Source organism: Ursus maritimus, unplaced genomic scaffold (assembly GCF_017311325.1).
Source record: "Ursus maritimus isolate PB19 unplaced genomic scaffold, ASM1731132v1 scaffold_7, whole genome shotgun sequence".
NCBI lineage: Eukaryota > Metazoa > Chordata > Mammalia > Carnivora > Ursidae > Ursus > Ursus maritimus.
In genome coordinates this window covers 47,070,097-47,095,015 of record NW_024426885.1, presented here as the reverse complement: position 1 = coordinate 47,095,015, position 24,919 = coordinate 47,070,097, and the positions used below count along the sequence as shown (strand labels likewise).

Below are 24,919 nucleotides of genomic sequence, written 5' to 3'. Positions count from 1 at the left end.
CTCTCAGCCGGGAAGGTCTGACTGTCAGGGCCCACCCCCTATCCGGGGGGCCTCACCCTGTGCGAGGGCTCACGCTGGCCCAGGGCAAGGGCCTGCTCCAGCTGCCTGGCCAAGAATGGGAAGCAGCTGGGCCTGGTCAGCTGCCTGGAGCTGCCTCTTCCCTCCCTCTCCCTTCCCATCTCCCGTCCCTCTGCCCTTCCCTGACTTCCCTGGGCTAGGGCACAAAGTCACTCTCCTCTGACTGGCTTTGCTCCACCCCCGCCCTCTTTCTCTGCCACCAAGTGGTGTGCCTAGTGCAGGCCACCAAGGAGTGGAGGAGCCATGTGCTGTGTGACCACAGGCCGTTCCTGCACCTCTCTGAGCTTCTGCTCCTTCACCTCTGAGACGAGGAGGGTGTCAGATTAGATCAGTGCTTCCCTAACCTCAGTCACTTCCATCCCATTTATACTATGTTGAAAATGTTTCTTTAATCCACTTCGGTCTGCCGTGGCTGCTCCCCAATTTAGCCTCCTCCTAAATAATTATTTCCACAGACTCGCAGTGATCACTGTTCTAGTGCAAGCACTTCACTGTGGACATGCCCAAGTGTGCCCACTGGCCACCTAAAGTCCTCCTTATTCTACCAAGGGTATAGGCATCACCCTTTGGGAAGCTTAGACTGGGTTAACGGGAGTCACTCCGAGGCCCAAATTCCTCTGATTGGGGCCAGGTCACTGGGTTTTCAGCTCTTGCCACTGTGGGTCATGTGTATGCCCAGCAATGGCCGTCCATCCACCCGTCCGTCCATCCATCCATCCATCCATCCATCCATCCAATGAGCATTGCTGAGCGCCTGCTGGGTACCAGGCCCCTAGGGCTAGGGTCTGGGAACCCATAACCAGAAAACAGCCCCACTGATGGGGCAGGCAGATACAAAGACATAGCACTGGTCTAGTACCACCAAGATGGTGCGTGACCGGGACACTGGGGGCACAGGAATGGCAGTGAGTGGCTGTGCTGGGGGAAGTCAGCCAAGAGGGTGGTGGTTGTGCCAGGCCTTGATAGATGAAGGGGGCCAGGAATTCTGGGCTGAGGAACAGAGGCAAAGACACGGAGGTATGATCTTCAGAACGTGGTCCAGGATGCAGGGAGCAGCCCCATGTGGAAGACACCAAATGTGGCTCAAGTAGTGGGAGGTGGCGGCCGGGCCAAGGAGGACCTCGGCTGACACTGTCATATGCAAGGTTGGCAGGTCACTGCTGAACACCGGGCCCCTGACATCTGCCCCTCCTGGAGTCTGAGAGCTGGTAAAGGAGCCGGAGGGGATCCATCCCCTGGACCCCCAGGCTCTCCCACCAGGCTGAGCAGTGGGTAGGTCCCACACTCGCTGGCCCTGGCGATGCCTTGGAACACAGCCTCTGCTCTACCGGCTGTAGGTGAGCTCCCCCCGCCCCTGCTGCCAGCCCCGCTCGCCCCAGGGGAGCTGAGCTGCAGATGTGCATGGAGATTGAATCATTTCTGCACACCACTGCTCACACAGCTCCCCTGGGGACCCCGCCACTTGCCTGTGCAAGCTGTCAGGAGATGTGTGTGCTTGAGTGCATCTGTGGCAGCCCTTGCGTGCGTGTGTGTGTGTGTACCTGCACTTGAGTGTGCAAAAAGGTGTACCTATGTATGTGAGCGTGCACACACGTCTACAAATGCCTCTCCCCTGGGTGCGTGTGAGCAGAGTGTAGCAGTTAACTGGTTTGGCCTCAAACGTGAAAAATAAAACATCCTGATGTTAGTACAGCTGATGTTGGCCCACCACCCTAAGGAGCTGCCTCCGGGGCTCCAACAGCCCACATTTCCGTGGGGCAGCTAAGAGCACACTGCTCTCCATTTCCAGGGAGGAGCCTGCCAAGGGCCATGATGCTTTCAGGGAGCCAGCCAGATCGGTGCCAGTCCCACTCAGCCCTTGTCTCCCTCCGTGCCCCCCTCTTTTCACCTCCACCGTCCTGCCACACAGGGCATGGGACCAGGTGGTTCCCGGTATCCTTCCGGCTCTCGACATCTGACTCTGAGCTGCCCCCCGTGTGGAAGGGTGGCTAACTTCTCTTGAAAGTGCCTTCTGTGCTAGGTACCACCAAGAGTCAACTTGGCCAGCACTCTGCTAGGTGGTGAGGAGTGGGGAACAGGAGCTTCGCCCTTCCGGACTTCCCTGGGTCAGAAGACCACACAGACTCGGATGTCCCTAGCAGAGAACACCTAGATGCGGCCTGAAGCCAAGCTGAGCCTAGGGGGCGAGGAGGAGTGTGTGTGCAGTCTTAGGCTCCCCCAGACCAGGGGCTCCCCCTCCCGGAGTTTCCGGGGCTGCCTTAGGACAGGCTTTGTAGTTTCAGGTCAAGCATTCGACACTTGTTGAGTGAGTTCCAGGGAGCTAGAGCTCCCGACACATGAATCCTAAGATGTTGGAGTTCGAAGGGCTGCCAAAGGCGGCCTGGTTTTCTGGGTAGGAAAACTGAGGCTGGAGAAAGGTATCAGAGCAGGGTCCCCCCAAATTCCCCAAGCTGACTAGCTTTGTAAGTCCTACAGACACATGGCTGCCCTGACCAGGAGGGGGGGGCCAGGGGCCACAGGGGGTTGGGGGCTTGACTCCTTGAGCCCACTCCCCATTCAGAGACGGGCGGGCCGCGGGGAAGGCCTGAGGCCTTGAGTGCACCCCGAGCCAGGCCGTCGGCCATCTCCAGTTGGGAGGGAGCCCGGCTACCGTGGGCACTGGAGCTGCAGCCACGGAGGATTTGTAGCTACTTGTAAAGGCTTAAAGAGGCCCAAGGTCTGAGGAGGGAGGCAGCAGCCAAGCCAAGCAGTGGTCCCGCGGCGGAGGGCGACCTCTGCTGGCTGCCAGGCATGCCACCTCCCCGCGCTGCCGGCTTGCGGGGAGCCCAGTGGCCCTGGGAGGGCCTTGGAAGTGGATGAGTTTGGACACGTTGGATGGAACAAGGGGACATCTCTTTGGTCCCAGACACAGCCCTTGAGTGGGGACTTCCAGGAGGCTGATCTCCAGTCTTGGAGGAGTGGAAAGAAAAACACATGAAGGGTTAGAAAGGCAGAGGGTTTGAATCTCAGCTCAACACTTTCCTGGCTGTGTGACCCCGGGCAAGTTGCTTTTTAGGATTCAGTATATTAGCAATGCACGGGATCAGGCCTGCTGCCTAAACGTGGCGGGTACAGGACAAATGGGAAGATTCCAGACTGCCCCACAACGAGCAAACTCTCCTAACTCCTTCAAGCCCACGCTTCCCCTCTCCATGCCCAGCACCCTTAGCCTTCCAGGCCTTCACGCTTTTTCTGTGTGGGCTGGAGCTGCCAGCCCATCCATTCCTGGTGTTAATAACCAAAATTTTCCACTGCTCTCGGCAGTTTAAAAACATCACCTCACCTGTGAATGTCTCCTTAATAAACTGGACATTTTGTTCCTTTATAGATTAAGACGTATAGGACACACAGTTGTCCCTGTGATCTGTGATATCTTTCCTGCTAGCTTCCTTGCCGGTGTTCTAGGCCTAGACTAGGGGGCACTGAGCAGAAAGAAGAGCCTCTGGGTGCCAAGGTGGCTGCCTAGGTGGGTCTGAGCACCTGATGCCTGCTTTGGGTTTCCCTGCGTGGGCTGAGTGCCCCCTCAGTCTCCAGAAACGATCTGCCAGCCATTCAACAAACATTTATCAAGGCCCTGCTAGAGCTCTGACCCTAGATAAAAATGCTGTGTCCATCCTGGGAAAAGTCTACCTAGAGATAGAGTCTTGTGAGGTCACTTGATCCCCGCTCACCATCCTGCTCTACAAATGGGAAATCCAAGGCCTAGAAAGCCAGAGAAGTCTGCTCGAAATTCCTCTGTTTGGGGCACTCAGGTACTCCTTGCAGGAGAAAAGGGCCCTGAAGAGAGAGCCCCACAGTGCAGGTTTCTAGCCTTCTGGGTACTTAGCTTCATCAACAGCGCCCCCTGCTGGCCGGCTTCGCACCATGGTATGTCCCTGGCCCCAAGAGCCCTCTAGGAGCTCTAGGAGCGCTGGCTGGGACTCTGTACGAGCAAACCCAGGAGAAGAAACTCAGCCCCTGCCTGGGGCACCTACAGGGGTAGCAAGCGGAGCAACTCTTCTGCCATGACACGTGCCTACCGCACCGCAGCAATCTCCAGGGGGGACCCCGGCCCCTCCCCACTAGCTGCCCCAAAGTTTAGGTTGTAATGCAAAAGTCAGGATTCTAGAGCTGGCTGCTAAAACCTCTGAGCCTTCGTTTCCTCATTTGTCAAGTAGGGCTACAGTAGCAACGTCTGTCTATGCCCAGTGCCTGGACCAGCCCCTGACTCACAGGAGGAGCTCAGCAAATAGTCACTGCTGGGTCGCATAGAGGAAACACTGGCTTAGCCCCAGAGAATGGTTTCATTCTGATCTCTCCGTGGTTCAGAGACCTGCCGTAGGACCCAGCCCCGTATAGATATCAAAAAGTACTTACCGGGTGAGTTGGAAGCATGCATGGGTGGGCACATGGAGACTAGAGGTGTTTGGATGGATGCATGGATAGGTGGATGGATAGACAGATGGACAGACAGGCATGTAGATGAATAAATGATGGATGGAGAAGTTGGCTACCTGGGTGTATAAACGTGTGATCAGTGGGGTGAATAGAGGGATGTTGGAGGGTAGAAAAAAATAAATGTGGGGCACTACCCCCACTTTTACCTTTTTGTGGGAGAGCTCCAAGGAAGAGTGAACCCAGAAAGCGTTTATCAAAAGTACAAATCCCCAAATGACCCAGAAACTCCACTTCTAAGAATATGCTCTCTAGATTAATTCACACGTGGATGATGTGGCCAATATAAAAGGTGATCCTGCAACCCCGTTTGCAGTCTGAATGTGGGGACAGCTTCAGTCTGCAGCATGAGCCCCCTGAGCAGAAGGGCCTCAGCCAGGGCCTCGGGCCTTAGAGCAACGCCTGGCAGGGGTGGACATTCAGAATTTGATTGGATAAATGATTCATCAGTACCTAGGAAGACTGTTCTGCCATTAAAAAATGAAAAGGCTCTTTACAGCTTGATGCAGAATAAACTTTGAGATATGGTTAAGAGGAGAAAAACAAGGTCCCAGTAGTGTGTACAGAAGGCTATCATTTTATGTGGTTTTTTTTTTTTAAGGGGTGGCAGGGGATAATACCCATAGATCTTTGCTTCTCTAAGATGAGACCCTCACGAGACTAGTGACATGGGTCCTCCCAGGAAGGCCATCTGGGGGCAGGGGACGGGGCCAGCTCTTCACTGGGTACCCTTGTGGACTTTGATTTTTGACCCACGCAAATGAGTTGCCTTTTCAATACAAACAGAACAATAGGCCGAGCTTTGAAGGAGCTGTGAGGTAGAGATCTCCTCGGAAGTGTAACCAGGCCTTTCTTCTCCAGGTTGGGCCCAGACATGTTCTGTGGGTAGTGCCCTTGGCCAGGGTGCTCGCCTGGGGTCAGAGAGCCAGGACATGGAAGCAGACAGGCTCCTACTAGCCATGGGGACTTGGCCGATCTCAGAGCTCAAAACCTCAGTTTCCTCGTCTGTAAAATGGAGATAATTCTAGTCTTACAGAGGGGGCATGAAGAGTAAAGGAGAGAATACAGAAAGTGCCTGGTAAATGGGACTTTGGTGACACAGCTGGAGATGAGGGGACATCCAGGGGGCAGTGCCACAGGAGAGCGGAGAAGGCTGGGGGCCAGAGGCCTCTGTCCAGCACCCTGTGTCTGTAGCCTGAAATGCCCACTGGGTTATGGGAGAGCAAACCCAGCGGCCGTGGGCAGACTTCTGCTTTGGCCCAAGGACCTAGACTACTGAGCAGTGGGTGGACTCTCTCCTCTCTCTCCAGCTTTCTCTCTCCCCCCCTCTCTCTCTCTCTCCATCTCTGCCTTTGCCATTGTGGCCTCTCTGGAGAGGCCTGGGGACTTTCTGAGCTTTCTGGAGCTGAGGGGGCTTCCTCCACTTAGCTTCACCCCCCCGGAAGGAAGTCACATTCATGTTAGAGTTCCTGAGGCCCACGGCTGTTCAGGAAGAGAGCCTGGTGGCCGTGACATCTGTGGACCCTGCCCCCTGAGACATGAGCTGGCAGCCAGAGCCCTAGTTCCTGGTTTGGACTCTGATACTGGCTCCCTGTGCCCCCGTGGGTAACTCCCGTCCCCCTCTGAGCCTCAGTTTCCTTGTCTTGTCTTGGAAGAATGGAATCGGGGTTCATAGCGTGAAGAACTCGAAAGCGTGGGGGTTTGGGGTGGGGGGATCGTGGTACCCATGGCAGGTTGCTGCACTTACACCACGTACGTGGGAAGACCCCTCCACGTGTGTTTGCACACACGCACACACACACACAGCTACGTCAGGTAGGCTAAACCCTGAACTGGGGATCTGAATATGGGGTTGCCATCCCCACCAGCCCCCCCAATACACACACGTGTGTGTAGAAATGTGTGTGCCCGAGTGTGCTATTCCACGTCCCGTGGCGCACATGCGTACCCAGTGCCGACGGGAGTCATCCACAGAGAGCACCCAGGAGCACCTCCTGCCCTCAGCCCAGATGGGCTTCCCCGTGCGCCGAGCAGCTGTGGCCGAGGTTCCTCCCTCCAGCACGGGGCTGGCTGGGACAGATGCCACCACAGCTCACAAAGGGGCCTCGAACCTGCTGGGAGCCACTGGGGCCAGCACATCCGTGTTGGGGCCAGGGGGTGGCTGTGAGGCTGTCAGGCTTGGTGCAACCCCAGTGACACCCACTGTCTTCTGTCTTCACAGGCTGGACAACGTTCATGGCTCTCGGGTAGAACCCAGTGAAACGGCCAGAATGAATTCTATGGACAGGCACATCCAGCAGACCAATGACCGACTACAGTGCATCAAGCAGGTGGGTGTGGCCTGCGCTCCGCCCCCTCCCCTGCCCAGCGTGGCCCAGCTGGCAAGAGCAGGGCGGGCAAGGCAGACAGAGCGGCGGGTGGGGGAGGGTGCTGGCCTGCACTGTGGAGCTGGGCTTCTTGGGTGCTGGCCGGAGGTGATGGCAGGCCAGGGCTGACTGCCCGGGTCTCTCTGACCACCCCGTGAGAACGTTGCTGGCATAGACAGGCCTGACGCTGACATCACACATCAGGGTTCATGTGCCAGCTCTGCCCTGTCCCTCCCCTCCCCTCCCCTCCCCTTCCCATCTGTGTGATGTGGGGCGAGCATCATGCCTTCTCTGGCTCTGCTGTGCCATCTGGGCCACTGTGAAGAGGCAGTAAAGTACTTAGTCTCCTTCCCAGACCTGAGCTCCCCGCCCCTCTGCTTCTGTGGTTCTCTATAACGAAACAGAAAAGAAAAAGTTCTGGGAAATTAGAGCATCTTACAGAAAAGGAAACTGAGGCACAGAGAAGCAAAGAGAGCTGAAGTCACACAGCCCAGCTTCACCCATGCTGGGAGGGCCTCATCCCCCAGGATGGCACGCTCCCTCCCCTGCCCATGCTCACACCACGTTCGGGAGGCGATTTGCCTGCCAGCATCCTCTCTGGACTGTTCAGAGGTGGGGCGTGTTCTAGGTGGGCTCAGGGCCCCCCCCCTTTAAGAAGCCTGGTTGAGCCCGGGCTGGCGGGCACCCCCCAGTGTTGACCAGGAATGGTGTGCCGTCCTCTGGTCACAGCCTCCTTGCAGCCCTGTGTGGCAGCGTCTATGCAGACTCCTGAGTGTTACTGTACTCCAGGAGGGAGTGATATGGTAGAAGGGGCATGGGCTTTGACGTCAGGGACCTGGGCCCAAATCCTCACTCCTCCATATGGCCACACTGTAGTCTCAGGCCTGTCCCTTTGTTTCTCCGAGCCTCAGTTTCCCCACCTGTCCCATGGTCCAGGCTGTCATAGGGTTGCAGGGGCTGTTGCCCTCAGTGTCTCAGCAGCGGGGAGGGAAGCGCAGGGGTGAGGCCCCTGGCTTCGGCAGCTTAGCAGGACACTGGGTCACCAGCATGGGCCACTGGCCTCAGGACCCCTGGGGGGCAGAGCTTCCAGCCCCAGCCCTACAGCCTGCCCTCCCTGAGCGCCAGTGGAGCTGAGGCCGGTCCTCGGGAATGAGGGTGTGTGTCCTCTCATAAATACCAAAGAGAGCTCTCTCGGAAGCCTGGGCAGGGTCTGAGGAGAGGAAATTGAAGAAGACTTGTTACAGATTGAACCCAGCCCGAACAGCTCCCCCAAACGCCAATTACGCCTCTGCTCACGGTCACAGAATAGAAGCCAGACGGTGCCCTCCCTCCAGCCCTGCGCTCGCCTCCTCCTCGAGGCTCTCTGCGGGGCTCTCTCCCAGCTCGGCCTGGGGCCCAGCTTCTCCCAGCCCTGAGGGACCCGCGGTCCGTGGCCTCCACCCCCAACAGCACAGTCACGCCCCCCCGGCATGAGCCCCTCCTAGCGCCAGGCACACAGCTCCTTCTGAGACCTGCTCGCCACCTGACCTTTCTCCTGTGCCTGGCTCTGCACCCCAGAAATCAGGGCACCCTTTACCCCCTCGGAGCATGGTCCACGGGGCTCAGATTTGCCAGTCAGCCAGTCCGAGCCCCCATTCCACCACTTGCTAGCTACCTGACCCTGATTAAGCCACCACTTCACCCCACTCAGTCTGTAGAATGACATCATAAGGGGCGCCCAGCCGGTGTGTGCCAGGGCGCCTGGAAGGCCAGGGATCTCCCCGGCTGCCCTCCCCCGGCCTGTCCGTCCCGCACATGCGCACACACACACACTCCCAGAGCTCTGCGCTGGGGCCAGACCCTGAAGCGTTTGCAGGGGTGAGCAGGCTGTCCGGACGCCCCCTGCACCATCCAGAGCTCCCGACACCCCCCACATCCCCCTCCACACCTCCGGTCAGACACAGCTCAGCACTTAACGTCTGTCTGCTCCACAGCTGCCCCAGCGGGCGGCGCGTCTGGCTGAAGACTGTTGATTCTCAGACGTCCTCTATCCTAATCAGAAGAGAAAGGCGAGCAGGTCTGTGTGCTCTGAGGATGACAGATGTGTTGGCTGGGCCTCGCTCTGGCTGGTGGGTCTGTGGCTCCCATCAGGGGCTTTGCAGCCTCGGACACCCAGCCCTGACTTACTTCTACGGCATAGCTTCCCCCCCCCCCACACACACACACCCGCCCCACCCTGGTTCTAGCCGTTGCCCATGCTGGCCATCCCCCAAGCACCCTGCTGCCTCTCTTCCCTCCGGGCCTCTGGCTCAGCTGCCTTTCCCCCATCTCAGCCTCATGTACTGGGAGAACCAGTGCCCTGTCTACAATGGGCCCCACTCAGAGGTCACAGACACATCTGGGCTGCATGTGCAAAGCCACACAAATTGGCTAATTCCTGCACAGCCCCACAGGCCCTTCTGAGCACCTGCACTCCCCATCGCTGAGCCCCACCGCTTCTAGGCACCCAGCTGCCTCACCCACCCTGCTCTTTCTCCCTTGAGCCATCGGCCCTGTGTGGTACATATCAGGCCTCCCACCAGGCTGAGTTCCTTGAGGGCAGAGAATGTGCGTATTCATCTCAAAGTCAACAGAGCCTAGTGCAGCCCCAGGCCAGGGCCCACATAAGTTGAGGGGGAGCAGGGGAGGGATGAACTGACCGATGGATCGCTAAGAGAATGAGTAGAAGAGTGGATGGATGGACATAGGGATGGGCAGTTAGGTAGATACAGATGAGGAATGGATACATGGATGGATGAGTGCATGGACAGGAGGTTGGATAACTTCTGGATGGATAGATAGGTAGATGGATGGATGGATGGATGGATGGATGGGAAATGAATAAAGCAGTGAACATTTGAATGGGTAGATGGACGGGGATGGATGGGTGGATGGATGGATGGATGGATGGATGGATGGATGGATGGATGGATGGACTGATTCATTTTTGGATGGATGGACAGATCGTTTGGTTCACAAATGGACTATTAAGAAGATGTATTCATCACTTGGTCTGGGTAGCCAGTCCCACAGGCCTAGGCTTTGGTGTCCCCTAATCCTCCTGCCCCAGCAGACTCAGTGGCCACTGGCTATAGCCCAGATCTTCCTAGGAATTGTGGAGACAGGCAGACCGTCTGTTGGGAGGTGCAGGTTAGTATCCAGGGAGGCTTCTGTCTACGATTCACATCTGTGCTCCCATCCCCAGACCATCCAAGGCTGGCCAAGCTCCCCCATCGAGCCCTGTCTGTGCCACATGCTGCTAGGGACCTGTTCGGAAGCGGCCAGGTGGCCCGCCTACACCAGAAAGGACCATCCTTTGGACAGTTAATAGCTCACCAGCCGTTTCTGCGGGGGCCTGGCCTTGTGCCAGTCGTGAGAGTTGCAGAGGTGAACAGGGCACTATTTCTACTCTCCAGAAGCTCCTAGGACAGAAGGAGCTGTACAGAGGTCAGAGCAGTAGCAGTCTTTACCTGGCACCTGCCCTGTCATGGGGCTGTCATGCTTTACATTGTTCCTCGACTGCGTGGCAGCCCTGCAGGCTGTCAGCACCCCATTTTACCAGTGAGGGGTCTGGAGCTCAGGAACCCGCCCAGGACTGTGGGGCTCAGTGGCTAAGATGGGGTTTGATCCAGGCCACTGGCTTCTGTGCAGTCCAGTGACCTCACAGTCGAAACGGGAAACAGAAGCACAGAGAAGGGCAGGGGCTTGGCCAAGGCCACAGAGCCACTGAGCAGCAGCCCCTGAATGGGAGGCCTGTGTTCTCTCTACCAGTGAGCTGCACCCACCAGGGACCACCCAGAGCCCAAGCTGAAGGCCACGTGAGCTGGCTGGCGTCAAGGTGGAGAAGCTCGGAGGTGGGCTGGGCAGGATATGGAAGCCTGCAGGCTCGGGGACCGAAACAAAACCGGGCCCCTGAGACTGGCCTCAGAAGCCACTTGTGAGCCCAGGGCCCCAAAGGGGGTGCCAAGGGTGAGGGTGCTCTGGGCAGGCAGCTCTGAGAGCAGCCGGTGGTGGCTGCTGACCCTGCTAATTGGGTGTGACATCACGTAAATAAACGGAATAACTCAGTTAGCCGAGAGAGGCTGCCGGGCAGGGAATTAGCCGATTTGCATGGCTTTCCACATGGAGCGGACGGCCCCCCTGCCCGTGGCCTCAGGGGTGGGGGGGCGTGTTAGAGAGGGAGCACAGGAGGCAGAGGTGAGGACTCCCCGCTGCCCTCTCAAAGGGCCCTGTCCCCCGTGTGGACGCTCCTCCCGTCTCCTACACGTCTTTGCAGAAAGAGCCTGTGTGAGCCAGGGCCGAGAGGTGCCAAGTGCAGCTGTGCTTCCCGGGGAGCCTCCGGGAGCCAGAGTCAGGGCCAAGGGCAGCCCCACGTGGGAGCACCCCACGCGCCAGGCGCCCTGCCAGGGGCCGCATGAGCCTCATCTTGTCTAACCCTCCCCGGCCCCGTGCTGGAGGGCTGTGCCTCCGCTCGCTTGCCCTCTTTCTCGCCCTCACCGCTCTCTCCCCTAGAGGCACCATGTTCTAATTCATTTCACTGTCTTCCATCCATTTTTAAATCTTTCTTGCACGAGCCACGTTGTAAGAATAGTCATGAAACCCTTCGCAAAAGAAATAAAAATAACCGCCACCAAGCCGTGAAGGGTCATCCCCCTTTTATAGATGGGACAGCGGAGGTTCGGGAAGGTGAGGGACTGCCTGGGGTCAGCAGCTAGCAAGAGGAGAAGGCAGAGGGAGCCCCCGAGGCCCTGCCCCACAGGGGCTCCCACTGTACATTCCATTCCTTCCCAATTTCGGGGACCTGGCAGCTGCGAAGATCCCTCCCCGCCGTGGCTGCAAGCAGACTCGTGTTGCGGGTTAGGGTAGAGTGCCCGCCCCAGGGGAAGCTACTGTTCCTGTCTCTCCCAGCAACAAGGCAGCAGGGGCCTTAGAAGGTCCCACCATCCCTTTTGCAGTTGGCTTGCGCTCGGACCCTTGCAGACACACCCTAGGTGTCCCGCTGGGGGACCCACAGTCTCTGACACCCATTGCTGGAATTCCAGCTCTGCTCCTAACCTGCTGTGTGACCCTGAGCAAGTCACTCCTCCCCTAGGCTAAGGCTCAGCTCAGCGGGCCCTGGGAAGACCTACATGGGAGTTAGAGAATGCAGCTACCCCCACCCACCATGGCAGCCCTGTGGCCTGGGTCTGAAGCAGCATCTAGAAGGTTGGCACCAGGATTCAGTCTCTGCTGACTCAGATCCCGTGACTGGGAGGGGCTCGAGCTCAGGCGTGGACCCCTCCCGGCAATGCCAGCAGCCCCCGAGCCTAGCCAGACTGGGCCCGGGAAGTCTGGCTTTGGGGAGCTAAGCCACATATGCCAGACCCTGGTGTGAGAATATCCTGGGCACAGTGTGCTTATAGTTCAACTCCTGGGCAGGGTTTGGCCCAGAGACCTCTTTGTAACCCACCTGACCCTCATGGCTGAGCTTCCTCTGAAGCCAGAGCTGGTGGGCGTGTAGACCTGGGCTGTGCTGGTGGTGGTGGTTAGTGGGAGAGGCCTTCATCAAGAAGGAATCTCCAGGGCTAGCCTGCCCTGACGGGGGGGGGGGGGGGGGGCCCACAGGCCACCCTCCTGAACGCTGCAGAGTTCCCCTGCCCCCACAGCCAGCATCCAGAAAACACGTTAAGTTGTCTTTCTTTAGACCTTGGTTTTCCTGTCTTTGCAATGGGGCTACGAATCCCCATCCTGCAGGGATTGAGTGGGATGGATGCACAGGGGAAAATGAATGACAGGTTGTTTAAGTTTCACCCCCAGCGAGGCCTGGGGTCTTCGTCATCCCTGACCCACATGCTGCCCTGCTGGCCTTGCTGCTGGAGCTTCACGCCGCCTCTTTCCCTCTCCCACAGCACCTACAGAACCCCGCCAATTTCCACAATGCCGCCACGGAACTGCTGGACTGGTGCGGAGACCCGCGAGCCTTCCAGCGGCCCTTCGAGCAGAGCCTGATGGGCTGTTTGACGGTGAGTGTGCGTCCCCGCTCCCCGCCCTGCCCACCGGCCCTGGTGCCCCGGGAGGACGCCCCGGGGGCTCATGTACCTGGCCAGATGTCAGAGAGGCCGCAGACAACAGAGGATGAGAGCTGGCCACCAGTGCCGGAGGGGACAACCCCCAACATACACCTTCGGGGAAACCAGTGTGATGGGGAGATCCGGCCCTCAGGATGGTGTGGGCTCCCCACGCTTGATGGGAAGCACAGGGCCTACTAGGGGCGAGTTCTAAGGCTGATGAGGGCACGTGCTCCGCCCGAAGCAAAGCGGCGTCGCGGAGGGTTTTTAGCCATCCTTTTCCCCAGTCGTTCATTCATCCGGTTGGGCAAACATAAAAAGCTCTTTTTATAGTCATCCATCCTTCTATCCGTTCATAAAGCTTTTATTGAGCTCCTATTATATCCATCCATCTATCCAAATAAACGCTGATTGATCCCTCATTTATCACGTCTGATCCCCTCTGCTAAGTCCTAGGAAATCACAGAATAAGACTTTGCCAAGCCTGAGTCCCTCTTTCGCGGGGGAGCCCGATGTGGAAAGAGAGGGCCAAGAGAATTGTGTGCAAGGGGAAAGCAGCAGCGAGCAGGGAAGTGCTGACGGCCCGGGAGGTGGGGCAGCGGGTGGAAGACTGAGGGAAGGAGCCCCAGACACCCCTGCTGGATTCCCGAGCAGCGGGGCAGAGTGAACGAACACGTTCTAGGCACTTGGAACAGCATGTGCAAAGGCCCGGGTGGACAACAGAGCCCAAAGAGCTGGAGTTCGCTCAGCTCAGTGAGGGCCCAGGACACAGGCTGGACAGAGGCCAGGCCTGGAGCCTGTGGCATGATTGGCCGCGGCTTGGGAATGACTGCAGCCGCGTGACCTGCCTCTGTAAGCCTGAGCGAGGCTTGGTGGCCAGGGAGGGCAGCCGCCCAGAAGGCCCTGAGTCAGCTTGGAAGAGAACATGGGTAAACAGATTGCCGCAGAGCCCAGCTACCCCAAGGCTGGGGAGGAGGGGCCCGAGGTGGATGCCTGGCCAGGAAGGAAGAATAGGTAAAGGGCGGGGGCACCCTGTTCTCTGAGAAGCTCAAGATGGGAGGGAGGCAAAAGGCCCAGCGCGGCCCTGGCCTGGAGCGAGAGGAGGAGTGACATGATCCATCGATAGCTCGTGGGCCATCCTTACAAAGCACCCCTCTGTGCCTGCCACTGAGCTGGGCCCATGACATACCCCTTCTCACAGAGTCCTTGCACTCCATGAGGCTGGCCGTGCCAACATCCCCATTTTATAGAGGAGGAAACTGAGGCTGGCTGGGATGGCTTCCCAAGGTCGCACAGCCAAGACCCCACTGCCTCTAGAGGAAATGCTCCTGACCCATAGGGATGTCGGCCAGGGGTGCAGCCGAGACCCTCAGAGGTCCTCCATTTGTTCAAGGCTGATGCCATCTGGCCCCCTGGGAACCACCAGGCCAAATCATGTGGCTACCTACACAGCCCACCCTCCTCATCTCCAGGGCCCTGGGCTCCCCACCCTCTACCAGCTCCCGTAATCCTCTTTGCAGGGATCCTGGTTCAGGCTAAGCCCCGCGGGCAAGGACAGATGTTACCAGAGGCCCCCCCTCTGTTTCCATCCCAGCTGCTGGCAGCCATAAGTAGGAGGTGGGGACCACGCACAAGGTGTGGACAGACTGGCCGCCACAGTCCCCTAGCACCCTGTTTCCCAAGCCTGACCCTGTCTGTGTTGTAGGGATTCAGACGATGGCCCTGGACAGGCTGGATGGGCACGGGGGCACGAGCTGACCAGTGACTGGCCCTGCTCCAGCCCTGTCACTCATTTATTCAGTTGACAAACATTCACTGAGGCCCTGTGCTCACTGGAGGCAGACCAGCAAGCACGGTGGACCTCTCTCAACAGTGTACGTTCCAGTGGGGGTTGGGGGAGGTGGGCTCTAAACACTAAAGGAGGAAATAAGGACATACGCCAGCGCCCTGTGAGAGGAGGTGGGGTGCTGGTCAGGAGAAGCCTCCTGAGGGGGTAACCCACACCTGAGACCAAAGTGGCAAGAAGAACTCAGCCAGGAGAAGGGAGGGTCTCCAGGCAAAGAGAACGGCTAGTGCAAAGGCCCTGAGGCTTGAATTGTTCAAGAAACAGAAAGTCGTCTCAGGGGGCACCTGGGTGGCTCAGTCAGTGAAGCGTCCTTGGCTCAGGTCCTAATCTCATGGCTCATGAGATCGAGCCCCGACATGGGGCTCTGCACTCAGCGGGAGTCTGCTTGGATATTCTCTCTCTCTGCCCCTTCCCCTGCTCACACACACACACACTCTCTCTCTCAAATAAATAAATCAATCAAGAAAGAAAAAAGAGGAAAGGAAGGGAGGGAGGGAGAGAGACAGAGGGAGTCTCAGATGGCTGGAGCGCAGGAGAGGGAGAAGGGTACAAGATGAGGACAAATAGGGAAGCAGAAATACGCCAGCACAGGACCTGCAGGCCGAGGGAGAGGAGTGGATATTATTTGAAGGTTGACGGGGGGCCTTGAAGGATCTTCAGCAGCTGAGTGATAGGATATGATTTATGTGAGGACAGGAGTGCTGAAGGGGAGCATCCAAGGAGGATAGGCTAGAGGAATTTTGGAGGTCTTCCTGGAGGAGGGAGCCCAGGGAGGAGCCTATAAGATCTGGCTAAACAGCGGGAAGGCCGCGGCTTCCGGGGCAGGGATGACGGTGTGAACAGAGGCACAGTGCCAGGTCTTCTGGGCCTCTCCTCATCGCAAGCCAGTTTATGCACACACTTGCTTGAATGGTGGGCTTTGACCCCCGCCTCTCTGGCCTGCTGCTTAGCCAGAAAGGGGCCTTTGGTTCACCCACCACAGTGGCAGAGATGTTGAACTTGACTGTCCCTTGGAGCTCAGTAGAACCAGCGGCAGGAAAGTGCCGGGAATGGGGAGGTCATAGCAGACCCCTTCGGTACCCGAAGCACTTTCCTGGGCCCTGTCTCCTGGCATCCTTAGGAAGACTGCAGGCCAGGCAGGGAAGGGATCTTCACTTCTGCTTTACAAACAAGGCAACTGAGAAAGGGGGAGCAGCTCGCTAGAGCCCCAGGCTGGTACTACTGACCCCCCAAGGCCCTGCTGCTGCTCCTCCTGTCCCCCTGCACATCCTCAGCCTTGTCCCATTGGAAGGGAGGGGATGAGACCGCAAGGGGCCTAAGCAGGGCAGAACTGCTGAGCTCCCCCCAACACGGGCACCCCTCCCCATCTAGGTAGCAGGGCGAAGTGCTCCCGGTTGCAGCAGCCCCCTGGGTGACCCCTGGGAATGAACTTCTGTGGATCCGGCTTACTTGGAGGATAGAAATTAAAAGCCACTTAGCCTCCAGCAGTAAATGGGCCCATTTTTGTCATACTGGGGTGGGGCCCTGGGGTGAAGAGCTGCTGGCAGTCCGCTACCCCACGCTCTAACCCCACAATGAAGAAGTGTGGAAGCCCTGAGGCCCCTCCCAAGGAGTGAGGGCTGTGAGCTCTGGTCACCACTTGCTTTTCAAACTAGGTTTTTCCTGACCGTGCTGGCAGCTTACTTCCCGGCCCCTCCCTGAGCAGCAGGGCTGAGCCCCCTGTCTGAGTATCCCCCTCAAAATCAGGCCTCTCTGGACTCCCTCCTTCTTCCTCCCCTAAGGTGGAACATGCTTGATATGCTCAAGGAACAGAAAGGAGGAGGCCAGAGAACGGGTGAGGGGGGACAGGAAGGAGAGGAGGTGGCAGAGGGAAAGAGAGGCCAGCCAGCCTAACAGTGGTGCCCCCCCATCTCTCCAGGGAGAACTTGCCCATAGCGGCAGAGAATTCACCACTGAAGCTGTCAGGGTATGTTCACAAATGACGTTCGTTGAGCTGTGTGCCTGGTCCTGACTCTCATCTCCGCAAGGAGGGCATTTCACAGATGGGGAAACTGAGGCCCAGAGAGGCTGAGTCACTTGGGTGAGGTAGAACAGCTAGTAAGTGGCAGAACCAGAAGCCCATCGCATGCCTGACTCCAAAGCAGCAGCAGCAGCCACAGATACCTGCCCGCCCCCGCACTGAGAGGAACAGCAGAGTGGGGAGAGGGCACTGCGCTGAGGGGCTTCTGTCAGAGCCATGAGACAGCACGGGGCACATGGAACTCAGAGCCCACTGCACCGGAGCCTGGCAATAGAGGACGACCTTGTGCTTTTACAGAGGAGGAAGCTGAGGTTCAGAGAGGTTGGGTAACTTGCCTTAGGTTGCACAGTACAGGGTAGAGCAGAATTGGAGTATGGGCCCGGCACGCTTCCTGTTCTCCTGACTCCCTCAGAGGATGTCAGAGTCCAGCCCCGTGCCTGGAACAGAAATCCTTTCTCTCGCATCCCACAGACAGCTTGTCCTGCTTCGTAGCCAGGAGGCTCACCGCTTTTCAAGGCAACACACTCCCTCGGTGGGACTGACTGGTCGCCTGACCTTGAGCACACGCCCTCTGTCATCTCTGGGCTTCAGTTTCCCTCTCTGACACAAGGGGCTGGACTCCCTGACCCGTAGTTCCCCCTGGGCCCCCCGGGGTCTGCGTCCCAGAGAGCCAGGAGCTGGCTGGGCCTGAACAGCCAGCAGAGGGCAGCAGCGCTGCGGCCTCTCCCTGCCAGCCTTGGTGGAGGAGGGGTCTTCCTGGCCCACCCGCACACAGCACCCTCACTGGGGGTGCCATGCCCACTGAAGTGGGGGCAGGCCTCTGAAACACAACCGGCTACTAAGCGAAGTCCACCCTCCCCCACACGGTCAGCCAGACCCACCTCACAGGACTTTCCCAGAGGTCCTCAGGCTGGGCCAGAGGAAGTCAGGGGGTACGCATAAGGTCTTGAGGGCCTCAGGGTCCAGCTTAGCCACACTGTGCTGTGCTGCCCTTCAGCAAGGTCCTGCCCTCTCTGGGCTCGGTGAAAGGTGGCTGTTGCCAATGACCCTTCTGAACGCTAGGGCTCAGGGGATTTGGTGACAAGCAGACATTCCCAGGCCTGCAGGACGGCCCTTATACCAGCACTAGGCCCCTCTTGCTCAATTGAGCTAGCTTTTTTGTTGTGTTTTTTTGTGTTTGTTAAACCCCAGCGACAGGATTAGCCAGTATTGGCCAAACAGAGGGACCTTTGCCTTTCTGCCCTCAACACAGGGCCTGAGGCTTCTCCCTGCAGTTGGGGGTTATGGCCTTAACCCTTTGTGGGCTAAAAAAGAGATCCTCTCATGGAAACAGCCCGGACATTGTAGCCTGACTGCCTGGGATCGCATCCAGGCTCTGTCGTGGACAAGACTCGTAACCTTTGTCTCATAGCCATACTCAGTTTCCTCCTCCATGAAACAGACACAATAATACCACCTTGTGGAGCCGTTGTGAGAATCTGGCACTTCACTGCTTACAAAGCGTTCACGTGGCCCTCCTGCTGGGGAAACACTGTTCTCATTACTGTTTGCCCCCGTCAACAATTCCACCAACAGCAGCCTCACTGATGCACTAGTCCAAACAAATTATCTATGCTCACTCACATCCACCCCAAGGTTCCACCATAGTCAACATCTAAGCTGAAGTGACTCTTCTGGGCCCACTATGGTGAGTCCTAGCTCTGCCTGATCTTGGGGACCTGCCTTAGCCTGCCCCCATCACCTGCCTCACCTGCTAAACGGACAGTGCCGGTCTCCAGACCTGAAGTGTTCAGCAGGCCGCAGAGAGCTAGTGACCTTGGTTTTTCTGCTTGGACAGTGAAATGAACAGTGGGAATGCCCTGCCCTGAGGTAGTCCAGAGCCTCTGGTTCGGGGGGTGTATGTAGCGGCAGAGTGTGCTGTAAGAACTACAGTCAGGGGCAAATAGAGCCCATGGAAAAGAGGCCTGGAGGAACAGAGGAGCTCTGCGTCAGGGGCTCCTGTTTGCAGCAGAGAAGCTGAGCAAACATTCAAGCCTGAGAGGTCTTTTTTCCTCCCTGCCCTGGGAGTTCCCAGGAGGTGGGGGGGGGGGCAGGGAAACAGCGCCCATTCCAAGAGGCCATGGTGGTCCTGAGAAGAGGGCGTCCACTGGCTCCTCCCTGGTTCACCATGCGCACTCCATCCAGGCCTTAAGTGTTCACACTTTTTAAATGACAGTGTTGGCCTAGATTAGCGATTTTCCCACCCTTTGAGCCCTTGTAATGAACCCTTAAATATAAACAGATAACAGCAGATAATGGGGAAGCTACTCTAATAGTTACAGGTGCCAGGCCAAACCGCATGGCAGCCCGAGGCCCTCAGAGGACCTCCGAGCGCCTCTGGAGCAGGTGGTCTCTAGGGGCTTGCTGACGGAGTCTTCCCTCTCTCGAAAGAGCGAGCGCCCACATCTGGGAGCACTCCTTTCCCACTCAGCCGTAGCCTCTCCGGCTGCTTCCTGCACCGACTCCGTTTTCCAAGGTCCTTCCTTCTTCATAAGGAAACCTCATTCTGTTGCTACTAATGAGGGAGGCGGGCAGGAGGGAGCAGGTCCGGCTGTGACAGGACACCTGGGACTGTGCGGGGAAGGAGCGAAGCCTGATGGGTGTGACCCTGCGGAGCCGTGGGGGGGCCTCCCAAGAGCACCCGCCCCACACTGCCCCCAGGGACTGACAGCCCTCCCAGTCCCTCACCTCTCCCCCTTCTGGCCCATACTTTAGAGGTTCTCAAGGAGAAGGGAGGGACCTCAGGGCTCCAAATCCACAGCTGTTAGCAGGTTTCCATCGACCCTCTGAAGGAAGCCTCCCATGCGCCGAGCAGGTGCTTGGCGCTGGAGACGGACCCCAGCTGAGCAGGAGGGCCCTGTGGTCTCTGGGCCCAGGCCTGGCACAGAGCCGAGCACTGAGGAGCACAGACCTGTCCATCTGGAGAAGCCTTAGCAGTCTGTCCGGCAGCTCCAAGCTGCAGCTCCGCGGAGTGGTGTGTCCTTAATCCGTGCTTCTCCTCAGGCACAGGTTTTGACTCAGGAGGGGACCATGCCCGGAATGGTGAGGGCAGCGAGCACCCACAAAGGTGGGTGCAGGAGCTCGGGGAGGGGATGGGGAGAGGTGCTAGGTGTGGGACACTTCCCGGGGACGGGACTTAGAAGGGAGTTTGGGGAGCTGCCCCGGGGGGGGGGGTGGGGAGCAGGCCTGGCTCGTAGCCATCCAAAACAGGGCTAGTATAGCACCTTCTGGAATGTGGCCAGATCGAGTCCTTGAAAGCCGCGGGGCCTGGGCTTTGGGGTTAGGCCCACCGGCAGACTAGAAGGCCCTGAGGGCAGGGGCCAGGATCCCAGGGCCTGGCATGGAGGAAGGTGCCTATCAGTGTTCATGGAGTGACTGAGCAAGGCACAGTTTGAGTCCCAGCTCTGCCTGATCTTGGGGACCTCACCTGCCCTGCCTGCTAAATGGACACATCCGCCACTCTGGGCTCGGAGGCCTGGCACTGGCAGTGACTCACCCTGCCCTTCCTCTCTCTCTCTTGCCGACAGGTGGTCAGTCGGGTGGCAGCTCAGCAAGGGTTTGACCTGGACCTCGGTTACAGACTGCTGGCGGTGTGTGCTGCGAACCGCGACAAGTTCACTCCCAAGTCTGCCGGTAGGTGACTGCTGGGGGTTCCACAGATGTCACGGGGCGGTGGGAGTATAACCAGATTCGAATCCGGGGCAGCACGCCCCCCCGCCAGCTGGTGCCTTGGTTCATCCAGGTGTGGTGTGAACCTCCAAGGAACAGCAGCTTGTCCACCAGGCTGTGCAGCCCGCGGCTGAGGCTTGTCCCTCCTCTCAGACACTGTTCTTACCTGCGGGGGTGCCTCAGGGCCAGCGAGGGGCCCAAGCATGCCACCCCCCGACAGGCTAAAGGGAGACACACATCATCCCATTTCATCACCGTAATGACCCCTTGGGGTAAACGTTGTGATCATCCCCGTTTTACAGACGAGGGAACCGAGGCTCCGAGACGCTGAAGAGGTTTCTCCAGGTCACATAGCTGGAAAGTGACAGAGCTGGGGTTTGAGCCCAGGCCTCTATGCCAGAGCGGGCATTCTTAACCCTGACACTCCACTGTATGCATTCAAACCATCTGCCTTTAAAATAAAACACAAGCTAGAAGTGAATCGGTACATGCAAGGTTCTAAAAGCGCAGTATTCTCTGCATAACGTTCTCCGTCGCCACCCTGTCATTGCGTGGGACCTCCTGCCCCTGTGCTAAACCAAGGCCACAGAAGCTGCTGGCCACATTCTGTGCGTGAGGGCTTTAAGCACACCCAAGATACAGTTTTACATCTCCCGTCATCCTCATTGTCTTGCTTAAGCTGGGGGCACGGTGTAAACTTTCACTCCGACAAACCTGGGACAGCCTGGCCCTGTCACTTGCTGAGCGTGTGGCCTCTGAGCCTCAGTTTCTCTCCTTGGGAAGGCAGGAATGACAAGGAGTCTTACCCTGCAGGGTCATTGTCAGTTCTAGATATATGTGCACTGCCAAACGCAGCGTCTAGATGTTGTTAACATTTTTTATGTTCGAGCAATTCATTGAAAAAGAAAAAAAATCAATTCTTTCCTTTGTGTAACAATAAAACAGACGTTTTCTCTGAATTCGTCAATCAGTTCTTTGGAGTAGATCTAGAAACAGCCTTCATGAAAATGTTTAAAAGACATCTCACGATGTATTTTCATAAACCGGCTCAACCTATAATCTCTCGAGTGCGGGTCCGTGCTCCTCCCCGTGCACGTTTGCAGACCACGCACGCGCACTGTGGGTCGTTTGCGGGAGGTGTGCGAAGCGACGGCTAGCTCTGAGGTCCTTGCCGCACCAGCCGGTGGTGGGATGGCGCTATCGTATTGAGCTGCTGGCCAGAAAATGGTCTGGGAATCTTATAAGTGATGTCTATTCCTAATGGAATCTGCAGTTTTAATAATAACTTAAGTCGATACAATTTTGACAAGGTAAAAATTGCTACTTATCCAAGAAACCTTTATCTCCATATCTCTGTTGAGCGCCTGCTCCGTGCGGGCACCTGGCCAGGTCTGGGTTCCGATGAGGAACAACAACCGATGCGGTCCCACCTCGGGAAACTGAGTCTAGAGCAGGGGTCGACAAACTTCCATGAAGAGCCAGATAGTAAATCGTTTAGGCTTTGCAGGCCACCCAAAAGCAACCTCAGACAATATGTAAACAAAAGAGTTGGCTCGTTCCAATAAAACCTCGCTTATGAAATCAGGTGATTGGCTCTGGTTTCCCAACCCCGGTGTAAAAGAAAAGAAAAACATCAACTAATCATAGGCGTATGCGGGCGTGCATGTGTGGGTGGGCGTGCGTAAATTCAAGCTGTGGTAAGTTCCAACAAGGAAAAGTTCAGGGATGCTAAGAGACCACTCCGGGGTGGGGGAAGGCTTCCCTGAGGCCCGGAGATTGAGAAGTATTGAATAGGTCAAGAAAAAAAGGAAGAGCTTATTCGCAGGTAAAGGGAACAGCCTGAACAAAGGTCCCGAGGTAGAAGGAAGCGAGGCTTTGTGGCAGAACCAAACCAAGGGCAGTAGTTCCAGAGCCCGGAGGGAGGAGTCGACAGCAGTTAGACAGACACACGGGCCCTGGCTTGAGGGTTGTGGTTTTTGTACTGAGAATAAGAACATGGCTAAATTCTCCTTTTGCAAAGATCGCTCCGGCTACAAAGGAGGAACAGATTGCGCTGTCGGGGGTGGGGGGCGGGGGGCAGTGTGGATGCAGGGAGCGGGTTGGCAGATTGCTGGGGACATCAGGATGATGGTGGCTGGACCAGAAAGGTTCCGCTTTCTGTGGGATAGAGTGGAGAGAAGGGGATGAATCCAAACACTGTGTAAGAGGCAACCCCAAGACAGGGAAAGCGTGGCCAGGGGGGAGGAGGAAAACATGAGAGTGGGCCGTCCCAGAAGCCTCAGCTGCTCCTTTATTGGGGAGGAAAGGCTCAGGTCCCTGTGCAGCCCTTCCTCAGCGGTCTCTCTTGCCCTTGTTGGTCCGTGCTGGGTGCTCTCTTATACTTCGCGGCAATGCTCAGCTCTCTGAGACACGGGTATTGTCTACATTTAGTGATGAGGACATTGAAGCTCAGAGAGGTTTGTGACTTACCTGTGGTCACACAGCTCATCAAGGATAGAGCTGCGACTTCAACCTATGGCCTCCTGATTCCAGGCCCAGTCTCTGGCCACTCCATCATAGCTGACGCTGGACCTTAACTTCGGAGGCCCCTGTGCTGCCGGGTAGGAAGCCACTCTTCCACCTGGGAGAGCCCTTGACTTGCTTCAAGTCACTCTAGGGTGGCCCTGCCCTCGGCTAAGTTGCATTTCCAGCATCACCTTTCCTGAAATAAGGGCTTTCTTCTTCCCTCTGTTTGCACTCCCAGTTGTGCACAGCTCTTCACAGTTTATCAAGCCTTTTTCCAGGCATTGTATCTGTTAGTTAAGTCACGTGATTGACCCTGAGGTGAGGCTTCAGCATACCCATTCTGCAGCTAAGAACACTGAGGCCCGAGGCCCGGCAATGCCTGTGGCTCTGCTGTTGCTTTAATCCCCTTCTTGGAAGTCAAACCCCTGTCGGCACCAACAGCCGTGAGGAACTACCTCTCAAAGGTCGCCCCCGCCCCCTGGAGAAGTACAGGTCTCAGGACTCAGGTTCCCGGCTGGGCCCCTGCTGGGCCCCTCCTCTGGGAAGGCGGCCCCCGGCTTGAGGGCCAAGGCTTCAGCTGCTGTGTTCATTGTCAGCATAAAGGGTCTGCCAGGCTGGACCGTGAGAGGGGTGGAGGCCACAGGGAGCTAAGCGGTGACCCTGAGTTCCAGAGGGGGCTCCAACACGGGCTCCCGTCTCCGCCATGCTGCCTGCCTCCCAGAGCCGTGGCCTCATCTGTAAAGAGGGATTCTATGCCTCCCTCCCAGGCTGCCTGTGAGGATTAATAAGATTCCCTCCTCGTGGAAGTGAGGGGCCCCGCCAATTCCTGAGGCACAGTGGGGCCAAGTAAACAGTACTTTCCAGCCCTCCTTCTCTGCTCCAGTCGGCCTTCCCCCTGCCACCCTCCCCCAGCACACCGCAAGCTTCCTGACCTCTCTAAGGCTTTTTCTGCTCCCCCAAGGTTGTGTCCCGCTGCTCCATTTCCCTGAGCTCTGTGGGTGGTGCACGACCTGTTGTAACCCCACCTCTGGGTGCAGCTCTGAGGGTCCCTGTGGGCTCAGATGTGTGCGCGTGGCCACCCCGGCCACAGGCAGGCCCACAGGCCACTGCAGTTCTAGAACCTGGTCCGTCCGTAGAGCTCCTGCAGCCAGCCCACGCTCCCTCTTGCCCTCCTCTCCAGCTCTGTCTGGGCTCCCATTGTGCCTGACTGGTGTGGGCAGTTTTCACCCTCCTGGTCTCTCCCTCCCCTTTCTCTCTGAGGGTCTGTGATGTCCTGCGTCTGTCTCTGCCTCGCTTCTGCCCCTCAGACTTTCTCCCTGTGTGATGTGGGTGGATGTCTGTGTGTGTGCGTCTGTGTCTGGGGTACATGTCCGTGTATATATGTGTCTGTGTGTGGTAGTGAGCATATCTGTATGTTTGTGTGTCTGTAGGGGCTACATGTCTGTGTGTCTGTGTCTGCGTGAGGTTATGTGTCTGTGTGTGTGGTGGTGAGCTTGTCTGTGTGTGTGTCTGGTGAGGTTATGTGTCTGTGTGTGTGGCGGTGAGCTTGCCTGTGTGTGTGTCTGGTGAGGTTATGTGTCTGTGTGTGTGGCGGTGAGTATGTGTGTGTCTGTGGGTCTATAGGACACATGTCTCTGTGTGCGTGTCTGTTGGAGATACGTATCTGGGTCTGGGGGGTACGTGTCTGTGCAGTGGTGTGCATGTCGGTGTGCTTCCATTTGTGTGTGTGTGTGGTGGTGAGTGTGTGTGTCGGTGGGTCTGTAGCGACGTGTCTGTGTGTGTGTCTGTGTGTGTGCATATGTGTCTGTGGGTCTGTAAGGACACATGTCTGTGTGTGTGTATGTCTGTGTGTGTGTGT

At 57.4% G+C, this 24,919-nt stretch overlaps 1 protein-coding gene across 4 annotated transcripts in view; it reads left to right on the top strand.

Moving 5' to 3' along the window:
* ZMIZ1 (zinc finger MIZ-type containing 1) overlaps positions 1 to 24,919 on the top strand; it is a 231,424-nt gene that overhangs the window by 117,994 nt on the left and 88,511 nt on the right. For all 4 annotated transcript variants that reach the window (XM_040624277.1, XM_040624276.1, XM_040624275.1 and 1 more), the window contains 3 exons: positions 6,773 to 6,881; positions 12,824 to 12,937; positions 20,415 to 20,520. In XM_040624277.1, the coding sequence (XP_040480211.1) occupies positions 6,822 to 6,881; positions 12,824 to 12,937; positions 20,415 to 20,520 (280 nt within the window). In that variant the 5' untranslated portion in view covers positions 6,773 to 6,821. The remainder of the gene's footprint in view (positions 1 to 6,772; positions 6,882 to 12,823; positions 12,938 to 20,414; positions 20,521 to 24,919) is intronic.